Consider the following 20,228-nt stretch of genomic DNA (forward strand, 5'->3'; position numbering starts at 1 on the left):
AATAGGCAGGATACACAATGGCAAGTAACCAGGATTTTTCAAGGTATAATATATACACTTGAGGGGGAACACATATCTATCTACTATGCACAGAGGAAGCACTTAGTCATTTGTAATTAATGAAACATACCTGGCTTAAAATGTGGTAAAGAATGAACTCCAGGCCACGTGTCCTCATTTGGCGTTCCGAGAACCTGGTAGAGAGCAGGAAATTGTGGAAACAGACTTATTATTTCCAAAGCACTCAAAACTCTCCAGTGTAGAAAAACAGTACACTACATATGATGAAACTCTGGATTTTTTTCCATGATCGTGTGCCAGGGATTTTATTTCAGTACAAACAAACCCCAAACTAAAAACTAAAGAGCCACCCAAGATGAATGTCTGCATTTGAACAAATGCAGCTGAACACAGTAAGCTTAATCTGCTGCATTTTATCAACTCCAAACTTACTGGGTAGGCTAAGGACTCAAATGATAACTTATTAGCTCCACAGAGCTGAACAGAGTATGTGTATATGCCTCATGATTCCTGCATGATCTTTTGTCCTTCACTCCAGTATCAGACGTCTGATCATTTAACAGTTGTAAGAATTCTGTCATTTCTCCCCCCAAATCCTCTGAATAGGATCACAATGTTTCAAAGAAGCAGGACAGACAGCTTGGGACACTCATTCTCTAATGGCCATATTGCTCATTTCAGTTAACATGTTTATGTGGCTTAGGATTTCCTCATCCCCAAATACGGCCCTCCCTACACATGTTCCTCTCTTCATCCACATTTTCACCTTCTTTCTCCATCTATTTTTCTATCACCACGATGTTTGATCTGGCTGAAGGGCAATTGCCGCTCACATAAAACTGGGTTCGCTCCATGTGAACATTCAGGTCGACCAGCGGTCACTGTTACACTCCATGATCACGGTAAATCACAGATTGAGAACAGTGGAGTTGGAGGGTTAGGAGCTCACCCCTGGAGACAGATTTCTTGGGTTCAAATCCTTGCTCCCCTACTTACTAGTCATGTGATCATGGGCAAGAAATAGCCTCACAGAGGTTCCTCACTGAACTGAACTTTCAATTTCTTCCTTTGTAAACTGGGGATGACAACACCTACCTCGTTTGTGGCGAGAGCACTACCCGGCATGAGTAAGCACTATGTAAGTACTAGATATTACTTAAAGTACCCCCAGAAAACAGGGTCAGGTCAGGAAGGCACTGGCCATGGGGGAGAATATAGTAACCACCTCCATGTTCAGGGGAGTCAGTGCCACATGCTGTATGTTAACTCAAACTATGATGGACCAACACGAACAATGTAACAGGTTAGAAAGGGCAAGAGATAAAGCCAGAAGCCGGCAAAAGAGGAGGAATGACAGAGATCATGGAAGGAAATTAAGATATTCTACTTTATCTGAGGACTAGCACGTACTCCTAGGCAATAAGGAAATACAGAGCTCTGATTATTTATGTATTTATTTAGTAGGGGACAGGACTGTCATGTCAAAGGGTGGCGCACATACAGTGAGTGTTTCACTCACCGCTTCCTACTCTAGTGAATCAGGATTAAGTACATTATTACGTTCCCCCACAGAAACACTGAATCTAGGTTCTGGAATGAGATAATATTATTCTTTTTAACTGTAACTGGTTAATTTTTGCAAGCACTAAACAAGAGTAACATCAATAGGCACATCTACACAAAGAAAGCCACACTATGGATGGGCTGGGTGGGCGGTGGGGAGACAGTCAAGAGGGCTGGGGGCGGGGGGGAGTGGTTGTAAGATAGGAAAGGAGACAAAGACACCATGTCTGACACGAACTACTGCAGTAACAGTGTCTGCAAAAGGCACTTCCTCTTCTTTTCAAAAAATTCATTTTTTATTAAAATTTTTAAAAGTATTTTAATATATTTATTCATTTTGAAAGAGAGAGAGCATGGGAGGGGCAGAGAGAGAGAGGCAGAGGGAGAGAACCCCAAGCAGGTCTCCTCACTGTCAGCACAGAGCCTGATATAGGGCTCAAGCTCATGAACCAATGAGATTATGACTTGGGCTGAAATCAAGAGCGAGATGCTTAACCAACTGAGTCACCAGGTGCCCCAGTACTTCCCCCCTTTTTCCCCACTAATTCCAACTATTATTTCAAGACAGGGAGACAACCAGTGCACACAGCTCATCTGAGTGATGCTCCACTTTGAGCTTCCACTAAAATCCGCAAGAAAGTCGTGAAGGACGTTAGCAACTAAAGGGAGGACCTTTCAGCTCAAAACCATGATTTGATCACAACCAATCCATCACATATGACACAGACCCTCTAATGGTTTTAAAAGCAACAGAAAGTCCAGCCAGAACTTGAACATTTTTCTCTCACTCTTAGTAAAGATAGGGGTATGACCCTGACTATACCTGTTTCTACAAAACCTGTTTGTGTTACCAAAACTTCTTCATAGGCACTATTCCCGTCTATACCCAGTGTTCTGTTTCAAAGTGATTATCAAATATTATGGCTGTCTCATAAAAGTCATCTGCAAAGAGAAAATCCGTAAGACTTTTAAAAAATTATTATTATAGTGCTGACTGATGAGACTACACACCTCAATTTCTTCCTGCCTATAACTCCTGGGCCATTTGCACAAGAAATACAATGTGGACAGAAAGTGGGCAAAGGAAAACAAGAGTTAAAAATCAGTCTTGCTTCCTGTGAAAGCCTTTTTGGGAAGGCAATCTAGGTTAAAGGTATGGTTACAGGTGAAAAGCTATGTGTGCTCGGAAGAAAGTGGGTGTATGTTGTCTCTGATGTCAGATTTTCATTTATATTAGTTGACTAAGACACTTTTTGTTAAAGTTTATTTGTTCAGTTTGAGAGAGAGAGAGAGAGATAAAGAGAGAGAGAGAGACCGACCAGAGGAGGGGGAGAGAGAGAATCCCAAGTAGGCTCTGGGCTGTCAGTGTAGAGCCTGGTGTAAGACTTGATCTCATGACCATGAGACATGACCTGAGCTGAAACCAAAAGTCAGACGCTTAACCAACTCTGCCACCCAGGTGCCCACCAAGACACTTTTAAGTTAGAAAAAGAGGTATTCTCTAAAAGTAAAAAGTAATCTTTTGCAAATACAGTGCAGAAGAAAATAGCACCATCAACATTTCAGATGTGGTCCCACATCTGTAAATAGGCAGATTGATAAGGTCTGAGGGGCTTTCAGTTTTCAAATGACATGCCATACGTTAAAAAGTCTTCTACATAGTCATTTAAGCAGCTTCCCCTGAAATCTGTGCCTGTGGCTGGTACATTGCCCTGTTCCTTCATTGGTTCATCTCTTCACAGGCTAACATTTACTGTGTTCATCACAGAAGACAGAAGGATGAGACTGGGGCTCTGCCTGGAGTCTGCCTCCAGTGAGGCAGCTGAACTGGGGCAACAATGGGCTGCCTTCAACACAAGTGCTTTCTCAGAAGTTTGGGGAGAGGGAGGTGACAGTCCAGAGTGGAGGTGTGCCTGAGTCCCCCTGGGACCAGGGAGAAAAGCGACATGGGAACATCGAGTATTGGTTGGCCAAGTACAGAGAAGGGGCATAGGGGCAGGGGATGGGGACAGCAGAGGACTCTGGTTATAAGGAAAGGTTGTGTCAAAATACTTTCAGTTCTCCAAATTCTCATGCTGCTCGTGCCTCCATGCCTTCTCACAGTGGCTTCCTCTTCTGGAATGCCCTGCCGACCACTGGCCAGGTTAACTCCTACTTCTTTTTCTAGCTTCAGCTCATGGGCTCATGAAAGACTTTCTGGCATTTTTGGTCCACGTTGCATGCTGTGATCCTTGTGATCTCTGAGGGTTTTGTTCAGTCTCCTTATATGGCCTACTCGCGGCCTTACAATTGTTAGATTACTGGTCTATCTCCGCACCGCACAGTAGACATCAGAGTGGAGAGAGCAGTATTCATCTTTAGATCCCTAGTGTCTACTATGTGCCTGGCACCAAATATGCACTCAGTAAATGCTGACCGAATGAGTGAATGGCGTGTCTGGGCTACAGAGTGAAGTCTGGTGTCACTGGACTGTTGGCTGGGTTATGGAATGGGAGGCTAGGGCCAGATACCGAATAAATGGGGCCTGCATTTTTATCTCAGTCTCAGGTTTTTGCAGACTGCAGGTCACATGACCCCTGGCAGGGGCTGGGGGGGGGGGCTGTAAATTTCATGCAGTGTTGACATCAGCATTTTTATAAAGATGAAAACAACAGGGGCGCCTGGGTGGCGCAGTCGGTTGAGCGTCCGGCTTCAGCCAGGTCACGATCTCGCAGTCCGTGAGTTCGAGCCCCGCGTCGGGCTCTGGGCTGATGGCTCGGAGCCTGGAGCCTGTTTCCGATTCTGTGTCTCCCTCTCTCTCTGCTCCTCCCCCGTTCATGCTCTGTCTCTCTCTGTCCCAAAAATAAATAAAACGTTGAAAAAAAAAATAAAAAAAAAAAAGATGAAAACAACAGATAATATCAGAAGGTAACAACGTACATGTTAAAGATGCATGTTGTTTTACGAAACTTATTCATGTTATATCTGTGCACGTATATGTATATGTGTGCGTTGTGAGTCATGATGTAAAATGTACTTGTTACCACTTAAGAGCCATTTTATAGGGAATAAGAAGCTATTACTTAAAAATCAAGAATGTAGGTGATAAAGCAGGTTTGGGGGTGAGGGAAATGAGTTTAATTCTGACCTTATTAAATGGTAGAAAGGTCTGCAGATCAAGATAGGGGATGTGTAAAGAGTTGCTGGAAATACAGATACAGATCTCAGGAGAGGGATTAAAATCGAGAAAAACATGTGGAACTCTTTAGCATATTTATGGTAATAGAAAGTAAATGCCAAAGTATAAGCTACAAAATGGTTTTACTTCCCTATATTCATGCATACACAGTTTCCAGAAGGGTGTCTCTGTGATTTCCTGGACTTTTAACATCTGTTAAGAAAAACAAGGGACAATCTCACCTTCTCAGTAGAGGTTTATACTGTCTGACCCTGATGAACTATGATTTAATGACCCCAAACTTAACTCTTCTGGGCTTACTTATACACTGACGGGTCCGGCATAGATCCCACCCATCACGTCGGCCTCTATGATGAGCAGAGGAAGATGCTGAGAAAAAAGAGGGTCTCTCTGCTGAAATACCTACTTTATAAGTAACAGAAGAAAAGCAGATTCTAAAGTTCAAAAGCTAAGAGCTCAAGAACTAGTGCTTGTCAGAGATACTTACTTACTCTTCCAAATTTTTAACAGTTCCACGAATTCCCACATTTCCCAGTTTCTGTTTTTGTATAGGTCCCAGGGCTGCTAAAAATGGGTCCATAGGTTTTTCCTGAAGAACACCCATGGTTTATGCAGAACAAGGACTGTTAATAATTTTCCTGGGCCAAGGGGTCAGAGGAGTCTCTCACAGAGACTCTGGCACAGAGGAACTCTGGCCAATCAGGATAAATCTGGCCAACCAACTCTGGCCAATCAAGATAAAACTGGCTCACACAAGTATGTGCTAATGCGGCAATGTGGAACGTGCTGGACTCCCACTTTTGGGTTTGCACTTGTGTGAGCTGGGCATTCTGTGGCAGTGCTGGCGATTTCAAGTTGACTTAGCAATGAATCTAAGGCAATGGAGAACAACCAAATGGCTTTGGTTTGGCTTTTAAACCTCAACTCTGAAAGTCCATACACACAACATCTCTAAAATAACAAGTGCTTCACAGCTGTACTACTTTTGGTTCTGGAAGATTTTTTTCCTAATGTTTATTTATTTGAGAGAGAGAGAGAGAGATATGGAACACAAGTGTGGGAGGGGCAGAGAGAGAGGGAAACAGAATCAGAAGTAGGTTCCAGGCTCTGAGCTGTCAACACAGAGCCCAACTTGGGGCTCGAACCCATGAACCATGAGGTCATAACCTGAGCCTAAGTCAGATGCTTCAGTGACTGAGCTACCCAGGTGCCCCAAGTTCTGGAAGATTTTTTATGGTCCCTCAGTGAGAAGTCCTAAATGAAGCTTGTGAAGAAACTCAGCAGAACTGAGCTTGGCTATTACACACTGCACTCTGGAACAGATGGCATAAAGTTCAAAGATGACCCACAGAAAAAAAGAACTTCCCAACTTTCCTCCTTCCTGTGTGCGCTCTATCAGGAAAAATAGTTATCAAGTGGGTGGAGCTGGGATTCAAAATCAGATTAGTTTGACTACGCTCTTCAGAGCTGTACTATCTCACTCCCAGGAGGATCTGAAAGAGCAACGTGGCTCAGATGGTGTTAAATGATAACATGGCCCAGACTCCAGAGGTTATGGGTATGAGGAACGAGGACTTCTTCATTCTCCTCTCTCTTCAAGTCCAACACACACATACACTCACACACATAGACATACATGCACACGCACTTGCACACACGCACACGGGACCAGGTACCAACTTCTTCACCATTTTCATCAGTGACTTAAAGAACATCATAGAAAAATGTATTACATTCTCACATGACACAATAGGAAAGATATGAAATATTCTGGGGCGCCTGGGTGGCTTGGTCGGTTAAGCGTCCGACTTTGGCTCAGGTCATGATCTCACGGTCCGTGAGTTCGAGCCCCGCGTTGGTCTCTGTGCTGACAGCTCAGAGCCTGGAGCCTGTTTCAGATTCTGTGTCTCCCTCTCTCTCTGCTCCTCCCCTGTTCACGCTCTGTCTCTCTCTGTCTCAAAAATAAATAAACGTTAAAAAAAATTTAAAAAAAGATATGAAATATTCTGAAGGCTGAGCCAGGATTAAAAAATATTTAATCAGGTAGGAACAACTGGACAAACACAACACAGGAACACCTAATAGCAATAAACATGAAGTCTGGGACCTAGGTTCTATTACTTGTTTGAGATGGAAAGACTTAGCAGGCAACAATTTGTATAACCAAGGACTCATGGTTTTTAGCTGAGTACAAATTCTATGAGACCACTCGGTGGAAATGAAAGGAGATTGGAGTATTCTGACTTTAAAATAGCCCCCAAATCCCTGCCTGCTGGTGTTTACACTCCTCCCCTGGACTGTGGACGGAACCAGTGACTTGCTTTTAACCAACAGAATATGGCAAAAGTGAGAAGATGTCACTTCTGTGATTACAACGTGTAGGATGCCAGCCCTCATCTTGCTGGGAGACTCTCTCCCTTGTTGGCTTTGAGGGAGCAAGCAGTCGTGCTGGGAAAGCCGTAAGACAAAGACCTGGAGGTAGCTTCAGACAATAGCCAACAAAACTCAAGGCCCCCAGTCTAATAGCTCGCAAGAAACTGAATGCTGTCAACAACCACGTGATCTTAGCAGTGAATCCTTCCCTAGTCCCAGTGAATCCAATCCATAAGATTGCAGGCCCAGGTGACATTGTGATTGCAACCCTGTAAGCACCTGAAGCAGAGCACCAGCTAAGCCACGCCTGGATACCTGACCGACCAGAACTGAGATGACAAATGTGTGTTAAGTGGCTAAGTTTGTGGTAATATTGTTCTATAGCGATAAACCACTAGTACAGATTAAATCACTGAATCATACTAGTCAGCACATCTGGATTGCTGTGCCAATGCCAGGTGCTGCCTGGGAAGAGGGACAAAGATAAATAACTGTCTTCTACAGGATGTACCCAGAAAGGTCAAGGGGTGGTGGACATATGTCCCATAGGTGGCTTGGAAATGTTTACCCTTGATGACAAAGAAATGGTTTGGAACATCACCTCCAACAGATCAAGTACTGCAATGTCAATCGGGGACTGATCTATGCGGTACTGAGTCAGCTGGAAAACAACGGCCAGTGGGTTAAGATATTAATATACAACAAAGAAGGGCATGCTAATGATAAGAACTGTACAAATTGTAATGGCAGCCTTATGAGGTTTAATTAGAGCTGAGCGTTGGACTGCACTATATTCTGCATTCAGATATAATAAGGATCGAATTCTGCCTCCACTGACACAAGGATTATCTGTGGTAAAATTGTGATACAATATTACAACAAATAGCTTACAAGATTAGATTATGCATTTACATCTACCTTTGTTTTTATATGGCCATAATGATAACTTGCAGGATAGATAAGGAGAAGCAAGTTGATTAGGAAAAGGGTGTGAGTAGATGAAGGAGGGTAGAGAAAATATGGATGAAAGCTTTCCTTCCCTATTTTCTATCCAAAGTAAGTATCAATATTAATTATTTTGCAGGGAACCAGAAAAAATCAATGGCTGATATCAGAATCTTTTCTGGCAGCATGATAAGCAGATACATGCATGTATGTAGTGTGTGTATACACGTATATGATATGTGTATGTGTGTGGATATGCACACACACAGAGATTGAGCCTCTCTTCCCTCATTCCCCAGGCTTTATATACCGTGCCACTAGGCAAGGGGTTAGGGATTTACACTGTTCATTTTTGGCAATGGACAATGGCATACAGGTTGTATGTGGGACTAGAAAAGCTGCCTTAAGATGCTGTGATTCTGGGCTGTGTTTCAGAGGTCAGAACCAGTAGTAAGATTCTGCAGAGCAGCAACCTTTACTGAGAAGGGCCAGCAGGGGGAGCCACTAAACTGAGAAAATGAAAAGCTGCCTGGAGCTTCAGAAAGCTGCTTGAATATTTAATCAGTGGCTCTGCTGAATTAAAAGAGATGGTGTTTCCAAAATATTGTGCAGAGTTTTCAACATGGCAAGGGTTCCGATGGGAAGGAACCGAAATAAATAAAGGACAGCTCTTTGATTTCTACTTAAAGTGAATTCAATTCATCTGCTAGAAGGTAAAGGTCTGGCTTGGGGCGCTTAGCTGCCCATGGAATCATCTGGGAGGCATAAAAACAAACAAACAAACAAAAAACACGTTAAAAAACACAGTAAGGACTGGGACCCACCCCAATGATTCTGATTTAACTGGCTGGCACTGTAGCCTAGGTATGAGGAATTTTCTAAAGCTCCCTGGTGATTCTAATGTCAGCAAGGGTTGGAACTGACTGGTCCAATCTAACCAGGCCATCTCTCACAGGCCCTCGGTTGTTAGACGGTTTACAGATTTTTTTTTTTTTTTTTTTAAGTCTTCTGCCTGGATCCAAAGGGCCACACAAGATTTTCAGCAGATAAATGAACAGAATAAGCAGCTGGTTGTCAGACAAATTAGAGGAGAACTAAAAAAATAAATTTGACACTATTCCAGAAAACGCTCTTCACTGGAGCATTCTGCATGGAGAGCAGCTCATTTAAAATATATTTTCCTCTAACTAAATTTTCATTCTTCCCCCTCCTCCTTCTCTCCTACTGTTTCTATTCCCTGTCTCCCTAAACCCTGACTCCCTCATGGATTTCACTCTCATCTCAACTGCTTTTCCCTTCTTTTCACTGAGTGATGTTACCGTTGACAAGGCTTCAGCCTGTCAGTCCCCAGCTGTGCACTGTGGGAGCCCCAGTGAAGGAAGTATACGTGCACGCCGGTCAGGACCCCGCGGGTGGAGGCTGCAGAGGCTGGAGGAGGGCAATATTGCCAAGCAGATGCAACGCAGTGAGGCTGACTGAAGAAGCAGCGGCATGAAATGTGGAAAAATGAACCCAGGGAGAGGGACCCGGAGGCAGGAGCCCAGATGCTGGAGCCTTGCTACTCAAAACATGGTCCATGAACGAGCAGCATCAGCACCACCTGCAGAAAGCAGCTCAGGCTCCACTCGCGACCTGACGAATCAGAATCGGTAACTCAACAAGAACCATGGGTGAAATGTGAGAAACGCTGCTTTAAAGAGTACGTTCTACCTGGATTTTTCAACCTAAAAGGCACAAGCAGTAGAGAGGAAATTCTGGTCACAGGTACACCTTCATCCAGAGCACCTAGGTAAGATTATCTGTTCAGGTAGGCTTTGGAAAGGGGGGTGGGTCGTGGGCAACTTCCAGTTCAGCGGTGCTGGCACCTCATCAGGAATTACTGCAGATGACGGTGATTTCATGACTGGCTCGGCATTCTGTGCCTTGGAGCTCATCCCCCACACCTGCTCTCCTGTCCTCACTTTAACAGTCTCCTAGCCTAGGTGTTTCTTATGGCAAGAGGATTAGAATAATTTCTGGAAACAGGCTTAACACAACAATCCACTGATGCTCTTAACTTCAGCTGTAAACTTGAGGCCAGTTAAAATTCTACGATACACACACGTGTCATATATGACACATACCGCAGGCCCAAATTGATCACCTTTTTCTTTTTCTCGAATGAAAGTAGTTTTCCTATTTTCTGAGCATTAACTGTGCACAAAGCAATGTGCTGACTACAGGGAGACACAAAGGTGCAAAACTGTAGCTTTTTTCTTCAAAAATGGAGTATTTGGGGGGCACCTGGGTGGCTCAGTCATTTGTGTCCGACTTCGGCTCAGGTCATGATTTCATGGTTCATGAGTTTAAGCCCCTGTGCTGACAACTCAGAGCCTGGAGCCTGCTTTGGATTCTGTGTCTCTCTCACTCTCTGCTCCTTCCCCGCTCATGCTCTGTCTTTCAAAAATAAATAAACGTTAAGAAATTTTTAAAAATGTAGTATTTTAAATATTCATTTTTATTAAATTACAATTAAAAATGGCAAAGCTACCGAACTGATTTGTAACACTATGAAACTCTGACATCCTTAAGTATGTTTTAGAAGATTACATGCAGATACTGATGACTGCATTTAAGGCCCATCTGGATAATCTAGTTTAATCTCTGTATTTCAAGATCCTTAATATAATCCCATATATAAAAACCTATTTTCCAAATAAGGTAAAATTACAGGTACAGAGATTAGGGTCTGATATTTTTAGGTGTTCCTTATTCAGCCTACTCCAGAGTAAAATTATCATTTACAAAATATTATTTATACCTGATAATCAAAATGGGTATTTTATATAAACAAGACACACAGTAAAAGAACAAGCTATGGGAACATGTCTACTTTCAGCAATAATAACCTCACGTAAGTTGCTGTACTATTTGCAATTTCACACCTATTAATTGATGAGTTATGACCAACGCAATAAAATAGGACAATATTAGCTGCTTCACAGATGAGAAAACTATACTGCAAAGAAGGTTGATCTGGATAGGTCCCCTAGAAGAGAAAAACAGCACCAGGACACAACCTGGATTTGTATCTGGTGCCCTTCCCACATCATCACTCAGATGCCAGCACATTATTAATAGGTTAATTCATCTCTGTTGACTCTAAAAGCAATTTATGTATGCAAGACCAGCAAAGACCAACAGACCAAAGCTGGGTGCTCAGCCAAGCATCCTCACTAACTGAGCGCTGCTGTGCTCCTGCTGACCCACTGGGCATACCTAGATTGGTTTCAAAGTCAAAGATATTTCCACACAGCTATTTACTAACAAAACTGATTTTGTCACTCATTCCAACCTGACAAAAATAATAGAATTGCTTATTCCTCACACTGAGGAAAAAAGGGTATATTTATTTATTTTTTCTTTCTTTAAACCTAGTGCACAGAATTTTGTTTTAATTAATGTAATAAGCACCTATGAGCTCACCACCCCAGACAAGGACTATAGGTTATTTACCAGCAGCCACATCTAATCCGGTAGCTCAGGCCCCATGCAATCATCCAGCCATTCCCACCTGAGGGAAGTTGCACTTTGAATCATGTTCATTATTCTCTACCTTTTGTTTTTATATCATTCTATTGTCCTTATAAGGATTATAGAGTATTTTTATTTTAATTATTTAAAATTTTATATTCAGGATATAATCCCATAGCTAATCTTTTGGAATTTCTTCCCCCACTTAACATTATATTGCTAAGATTCATCCAGACTCTTGTGTAATTATAATGTTCCTGGCATGTTATTCATCCACTCTCTTACTGATGAGCATTTATGTTATTGATCAGTCTGCCCAGGATTCAGAAAAGAAAACTGCATTAGGTAAAAATGGCAAGGTGAAAGCTTAGCAGTGATCTTTTCCCTTTAGGACTATAAAATTCCTGAATGCAAAAATTAAATATCGGCACCTAAAATGGAATTGTTCTCTAATAGTTTGAGAGCTGCTTGGGACTCACAATATATATGTCCCCAAAGAAATGATTCTCTATGTGGTGGCTGATGCACAGAAGGCTGTTATATTCATAAGAAATCGAAAAAACACTACAGAGCCGAACCGGCCCATACACCAGCATTTCCAATAAAAATGCAGCCAGCGTGGCAGCCGCAACTCTTCGTATGGAGGTGGCCAGGAAGCAGGACAGGGCCCCCGTCCCTGAGACTCCCCAAGCTCTATCTTGAGGCAGCAACTCCGGGGCAGAGGAGAAAGAACGGACTGGCCTGAGGCTTCCGAGCCCAGAGAGGTGCCTGGCTGGAGATGGAGGCCAAGAACGGAAAGGGAGCTGTGTGGCTTGAGAGAAGTGACAAACACTGGAAGGGGTATGGGGTGGTCAGAAAGTGAAGCATTTTCTCTGCATTTTTTAGCACTGGGTTAATGGGGAGCAACAGCAAGGTGGGCTTTGCAGGCTGCCCGCAGGGTGTCTCTGCCGGGGGACAGGCTTGGATTTCGTTTCTCCTCTCTACCTGTTCACTTCTTTCATGGAGACGCCTTCCTGCGCTTAGAGTGGGGCACTGGAGAGAGAGCCCCTGGAAATGGTGGAGGGCTTTGAAAGGAGGTTTCCCCTCTCCCATGTTGCTGTGTCTGCGGTGGTGGGGAGCAGGAGAGCAGGACAAAGCCTCACACGCTGCACTGGGAGTGAAGGCTGTGCTTCTATTGGAAGTATGTAGGTCAGAGCTTGCCTACCAAAGGAAATCTATACATTTACCTGTTCCAAAAAAAGATGCTGTTATTTTTAGAGCTTTGAATGGGGTATGCAGGAATGTGTGAGTTACAACTAAACCTCTGCTAAGTTTACTGGCAGGAAGGCTGTTAAAAAATTTAGGTCAAGATAGTTCTATAGAATGTGCTGCATTTACAGTATTTTATTACGGTTTTTGCAACTGTATATATACTATTTAAGTATCATTAACTATAGTTTAACTATATAGCTATACAATGTAACTACTGAACTATAATTTAACCATGATTTCAAAAAAATATATATATATATATAATTATGTATTATTCATAAAAAGTTACTGGGAACCTGTTTTTGCCAAGGACTATGCCAGAAGCTAGGATACAACTGTGGAAAAGACAATCCCTGATAAAGGGTGATGTTTATGATCAGCCTATATCCACTGGGCCCCCCAGGCCTACTGCTGGTCAGGAATGCAGTCCCACTCCTACTCTCTCTGCAATTGACATGCAATCCCATAGACTTTCACCTACAAATGGGCTACTGACTTGTAACAGATTCAGTGGGTCAAGAACCGGTATTTAGAATACTGAGGTCAAAATCTGGTATTCATAATCTACAATTAGTAAATTACTTAGAGTTGAAAATGAGGCATCGTCTCAGGAAGCATGCCTGCTACTCAAGTTCTGACAACGCTGGATCTTCCTGACAACCACTGGTACACTGAGAGAGGGGGGGGTTCTGTGGTTCTCTGGACAACACTGAGCTGTGGGTTGGTCACCCACATGGTTAACCAATGTTAAATTGGTTATAAATTTCAATTGCTGTTATGCTTAAGTTTAAATTTTAAACTGGTGTTAATTTAGCCTCATCAGCACCAGCTTAGCTTATTGTGAGCTATCTGGTTAAGTTCACATTATATTTTAATGCACTGATGCATCAATGGTATATCTGGCAATTATTTTCCAATAACTAGAAATTACAACAGTTACGCATTGTGGGTTATATATGAATCAGCCAGAAGATTCATATTAAAGCATATAGATGCCTAATTCCTCCTCACCCCTTAATCAGTTTTTTTTTTTTCAAACACTTATTGCCATGGACTAAATGTGCCATCTATACCTTCAAAACATCTGGATTAATGCATCAAAAAAACATTGCAAAGGCAGCTTATTATTTTCAGCAAAGGATCGATTTTTCTAAAAGTTAGGGGTCTGGACATTGACATGGTGTGGCCTCCTTAGACTCTCAAGAAGGCAGCATCTCATCCATCATCCCCTCTGTGCTGTGCCCCTGTCATCCTGCTAACAGGCTGCAGGGGACAAAGAATAGCCTTGCAAGACAGCTGGTCAACAAACAGGAGCAAAAAGGCCAGTCTAACCAGGGCACAAAATCTTCTAATGACCATGTTCACTAAAAAGGTAGGTAACAATCCTTTCGAAAAGCTCACCTAGGTTTTTTAATATTCAGCCACATCTGCCTTACTGTTCCTTATCATTATGATAGGCTCAGAGGGCAACAAGTTGAGGAACAGAGACTGAGGGTGGTAGGCATTTTTGAAAGATAAAGAATTAGGATTTCTGGCCAATGGCACTGCCACCTGGAGTGCTGTGGACTCATTCTTTTAGTATATATAAAACTCATAAAGGAAAAAAATGCTCACTGCCACTCTTATTTTCCTACATTGCTTTAAAGATAGTGTATAGGCAGTTAGCTCACTCTTAATTGGACAAGGTTGTCCTTGGTAGATGTCTTTCAGACTACATTGTAATTTACAGACAGAGCCATTATGTCTTTCTTTCGCCTACTAGCCTTGTCAAAAGGAGGCAGCAACCATATGATCAAGGTCATCTGCAGTCCCTTAAAGAACCACCCTGGGTCCAAGAACCAGATACATCATCTTCAGCACTTTTTTCACCTCATGTACCATGCTTGCATAAGTGCAATTTAATGAGACCAAAGTCCTAACACTCACTGTCTTCTACTAAGTTATTCACTGTGTAAGCCTTAAACCACCTCCTACTTGAACTGATGAGCAAGGTTTCCCCAAGATGCCACTGAAAATTTATTTTTCTATCTTTGGACAATCCTTTGGACAACCCATCTACTCCTTAATAGGTGGTTCTGTCGTTGAATTCGGAATTAAGAGATCTGAACAAAGTGGTGGGTACAACTAGAGTACGGTGCAAGGCAATTCAGATTTGTTATAGTATGTTCATAATATGTAACAGAATCTGATCCTCTTATTAACATGCACTATGAAAAGCTTAGTTACTAGATTAGAAACAAATACTTTGAAAACACACAGACCCTCCCACCCCTGACCAAGAAGACATCACTTTTTGAAGATGATGCCAGTGATGATGCAAATGAGCACCTCAAACACCTCAAGACATATATCTCCAGTTCTTAACTTACTTTAAAATCATTCAAAATTGCATTTGAGGCCAGGCTACACTGTGTTTGGAGTGAAGGGAGGGTAGAAAACTCTTAGCTGGCTGGGTAGAAGGAATGTGCACAAATATGGGCTTCAGAGGGGCATACATGGAAGATGAGAACATTAAGTACTCAGGTTGCTACTAAACTAGGAAGAGGTATTTGGAGAGTACCAGAAACTGGGAATATAATCCTAATATGATGAGTGACCTCATTTCTTCCTTATCCTTGATAACCTCTGTGTGTCACGTGTTTACCCCATTTACCTCTGAAGATAGTAGTCACACCACACGATACAAGACAATCCATCACATGAAATTAGTTAACTAATTAGCTATACTGCTCAGTGATTAACAGACTGTCCACCAGATCTGGGCTTAGGTGTTGGTCTGCCATTCACATACCAACCACAGGATCTTGGTAGGCACAATGACAAGAGTGTGGCCTCTGAGACCAATCTATCTGCACTCAAATCCCAACTGAAATATTTTGAAAGCTGTAATTTAACCTCTTTTATTCTAGTTGACTTCCCCATGCCTCAGTTTCCTCTGTTAAACAGGGATAACAGTGCCTACCTCTTTGGGTTGTTGGTCAGAAAACGAGATAAGGTTAATACATGTAAAGTACTTAGCATACCATGTGACACATGACAGTGAATGTTAGCTGCTACTGCTATCATCACTATCATCATAATCATTATCATCCTGATGTGTTGCTTTGCTTCTCTCAGATACACTTTCCTGTAACAGTTATGGGATAGTAACAACACCTATTTCACAACACTGTGAGAGTTAAATGAGGTAATGCATAAAAGATAATTACCATGGTGCTTTGTTAGTTAACAGTAATAGTAACAGTAGTAATAATAATAAAATAATTTGTCTAGGCATTTCCCCATTGTGGGTTCTATTCAGAAACCTTTATGTCCTTGTGACTATTTAGCATCTTTGAGAAATCTAGTTTCTAAGCCAAAATATGACTTAAATTTTTTTCTGATTTATTCCATAGACTCATCCTGTCCATTTATAATCCCATCAGGAGTGTGAGAGTGCTCGTTCAGTTTTGCCAGGAGTAGGAATGATCCTTTTGAAAAATTTTCCCTGAATGATTATAAGTGTTGTGGAAGCTCTGAAAATCAGCTGTCTGGGAACACCACCACCACCACTGTGACCAACAAAAATCAAACCGGAAGTTTAGCCCCCAACAATATAGGAAGCAGATTCATGGAACAGATGCACTTGTTATGAAAACAGTAAATCATGTGTACTGATAAATGAATGAGACTTGATAAGGACATCGTATCCTACTGTGTGAGAAGGTGGTGCTGTAATGTGAAAAATACAATCTCATGAAGTACGTTGTGTCCTCAAAAGGACAAGGGGATCAATAAAAAACACAGTTCGCATACTCCCAGCAAAAAACCGGGTGTTAGCACTTCTGAAGGATTTGGTTGTTTCATGAGATGAAAAATGTCTACTTCGAGGCCTTAAAATATTGATGCCCTAAAGAGTTCTTCCCTACTGCCACACAGCATCCGTCTTAGAACAGATCATGGTGAGAGGCTCCAGAGGCCAAGGGAATAAGTTAAGGGGATGCTGCTTCTCACTGTGCAGGAAATAATTCTTCTTAAGAGGCCATATATCAGTCCAGAAAAAGCTGACAAGCTTTTTAAAAAATACAACAGAAACAAACTAAAAGCGATTCATTCCTGTCCTCTTCTTTACATCTTGAACTCAAATTAAAAAAAAAATTGCCAATAAAAATATACAAGTCTGTGTGTCTTATAGTAACTAGGTATCCATATCTGCATGTGTATAAATTCCAGTGTAATCCCCAGAGATCTCCTATGACATAAGTAATGGTAACATGTTTGCCTCTGGAGAGTGAAACCTGGTGCTGGGGTACCAGGGTAAGAGATGTGGTTATTTTTTTTCCATTATGTACTGTTTGAGCTTTAAAAAAATTATGCATGTTTTAATTGTTTTTTAAAAATTCATGATAACTATGTAAATAAATAGATATATAAAATGTATTGGGACATTTGGTGACATCTGTACACATTTTTTTGTAGTCACAATTGGGGGAGGGCTCGTCACTGGTAGTTAGCAGATGGAGACCAAGTCTGCTGTTAAACAGCCTACAATGCAGAGGACAGCCCCCTACAACCAAGAATATCCAGCTCAAAAGGTCAACAGTGCTGCTGTTGAGAAAACTCTAAATGATGGACCCTTACATACAGAACATAAACACTCAGAGTATGAATTATATAAACAACTACTACAGTGGACTCTTGGCTCCTTATCACTCCAGACAGAGTATATCATCCGAAGAGACAGGACATGGAGTTGATCTACAGACCCAACACCTCCCACTCTCAAGCAGTTTCCTGCCTGCTTGGGGAGAAGCAGTTTTCATCAGTGGTTCTTGGCAGGGGAAGCAGTAACAGCAAGATCTGGACCCTTCCTGTTGTGTCAAGCACCTTGGAGAGATGACCATAAGGTCCTCTCTTCATGGGCCTGTGTGGGTGGGAGAGGGCAATCAGGAGCTGCATTGTTCCAATTATTCTTGTTTAAACAAGTCTGGCTAAAAGCCATTCACACACTACATCTCAAATACAGAACTAGCAGCTGTATTCAAACTTTGTATTATAATCCGGTCGCACCATCCAATTGTTTATTTGAGATCACAGGCTTCAATTAATTTAGGGGACAGTATGGTGATCAAAGGAGAAAAGTTTCTTACAAATCAGTATTTGTTTAGAGGGTCTTGTGTCCTTCCAAAGATTCCTTGTCAAGGCAACACACAAAACTTCAAATAATGAAGTACTTCATGGCTTTTGCACTGATGACAACATAAAGGAAGAATGACTCTTGCCTCCTTGAACCATATCATCTATTTAGCTTAATTTCAACTTGTTCTGATATTATGCTTTCCTTTTTTTAGTCAGTGATATTTTTATCCGTGTTTAATTTTGCATTATACTGTATTATAACAAAATCATAAAATGTTTGAGCTAAAAGGGATCTTAAAAATCACCTAACAAAATCCTCACATTTTATAGATAATAAAAATAGCTACTCAGATACACATTTCTCTGTAGTCGGTATTGTTCTAAGTGATTTCCTTCTATTAATTCCTTTAATCCTCAAAACCATCTGATGATGTAGATATCACTACAGTCACTCCCATTTTACTGATGAGGAAATGGAGACACAGAGAGATTAAGTATGCCACATGTTCTGGCAGAAAGAATTCTAAGATGACCTTCAATTAATCATGCCCTTGTATAAACCTCTCTGACTGAATGCAGGCAGAAACTGTGACTTGCTTCTAGTCCACGGTATGTGACAATGGAGATGGGAGGAAAGTCATTCTCATGGTTATGCTATGTTATGTTATGTTATGTTATGTTATGTTATGTTATGTTATGTTATGTTATGTTATGTAAGACTATCCTGGTAAACTGGAGAGAGAGTAGACTGGAGAGAGATCTCCCACTGGCCTTGAAGAAGCAAGCTGCCATGTTGTGAGAGGAACTACAAGGAAACCACAAGGCAAGGAACTATGGGGGGCTCTACTACCAGAGAGCAGCCCCTGGCTCACAGCAAGAAAGTGAGGACATCTTTCCTACCATCATAAGGAACTGAGTTCTGCCAACTATCACATGGAATTGAAAGAAGATCCCAAGCTCCAGAAAGGAATACAGTCTGAGCCAACACCCAGACTCCAGCCTTGTGAAACCATGATCAGAGCTAAGCGTGCCTGGATTCCTGCCCCACACAAACTGTGAGGTAACAGATATATGTAGTTTGAAGGCACTAAGTTTGTGGGAATTTGTTATGCAGCCATGGAAAAATGATAGACATGTCCAGGGTCACAAAGCAAATAAAAGCAAGAGCAGAATTCAAACTCTGATGGTCAGGCTCTGCTATCCATCCCCACAAACATAACCACAAACAACAGATCATTAATAGTGACATCTCTGGGGCAGAGAGAGGTGAATTATTTTACTTACCCTATGTAATCTCCCTTCCTTGCACTTTTTACACTCTGACATATTACACACTCATGAATGCATGCACACACACACACACACACACACACACATATTTACTGTATATCTCTGACCAGCATATAAGATCTGTATGGGCAAGGATTTCCAACAATTTTGTTCACTGTTATGGTCCTAATCACCTAGAACAATGCCTGGTACCAAGTATATGGTAAAATTATTATTTTTTTAAATTTTATTATTTTTAAAAATGTTTATTTATTTTGAGAGAGACAGTATGTGTGTGAAAGTGAGCAGGGGAGGAGTAGAGAAAGAGACAGAGTCCCAAGCAGGCTCTGTGCTGTCAGCACAGAGCCCAACGCAGGGCTTGAACTCATGAACCATGAGATCATGGCCTGAGCTGAAATGAAGAGTTGGATGCTTAACTGACTGAGCCACCCAGGTGCCCCACCCAATGTGGGGCCCGAACTCACAACCCTGAGATCGAGTTGCATGCTCCACTGACTGAGCCAGCCAGGCACCCCTGGTAAAATTATTTGTTGAATGCCATGAATGAATGTAATCATGGAGAAGCTGTGGCTTGGAGACTTGCTCAAAAGTCCTCATTAGTTAGTGGCAAAGCCAGACGTGCTGATTATATTACTAATCTTAATTCTTCACCCCTTCCTAGAACTGCACCCTCTGCCATATGACCTTGCACTTCTTTTATGGCGCTTTGACTTGTTTCGCCAAGGAATGGGGTGGGACGAAAGGGGTGGTTGCAAACTTAGGAGGTAGCACATGTTTCCATTCACCCTTCTTGCTCTTCTGTCATTGCCAGAGAAAAGCATGCCCTGATTAGCCCACTGGTCCAAGGAGAGTGATAAATATGTAGAGCAAATGTGGACTCAACCTATAGATGATGAGCTGTGCATATATCAGCCAGCCCCAACTAACCCATGAGTATTTGAAAGAATAAACAATTGTTGTAAGCTGCTGATTTTTG

The 20,228-nt window shown here is 41.9% G+C and overlaps 1 protein-coding gene and 1 long non-coding RNA gene across 9 annotated transcripts in view; one reads left to right on the plus strand and one right to left on the minus strand.

Annotated features, from left to right (window-relative positions):
* Nucleotides 1–20,228, minus strand: part of CDK14 (cyclin dependent kinase 14) — a 638,124-nt gene that overhangs the window by 169,231 nt on the left and 448,665 nt on the right. For all 8 annotated transcript variants that reach the window (XR_015247658.1, XM_025929509.2, XM_086696604.1 and 5 more), the window contains one exon: nt 131–194. Coding sequence is in view for 7 of the 8 variants with exons in the window: in XM_025929509.2 (XP_025785294.2) it covers nt 131–194 (64 nt within the window). In the remaining variant the exon portion in view is untranslated. The remainder of the gene's footprint in view (nt 1–130; nt 195–20,228) is intronic.
* Nucleotides 9,141–19,140, plus strand: LOC147583273 (uncharacterized). The gene is made up of 2 exons (XR_015247614.1): nt 9,141–9,869; nt 16,240–19,140. It is a non-coding gene; the product is annotated as an uncharacterized LOC147583273 (long non-coding RNA).

Source organism: Puma concolor, chromosome A2 (genome assembly GCF_028749965.1).
Source record: "Puma concolor isolate L17-30 chromosome A2, mPumCon1.1.hap2, whole genome shotgun sequence".
Taxonomy (NCBI): Eukaryota; Metazoa; Chordata; class Mammalia; order Carnivora; family Felidae; genus Puma; species Puma concolor.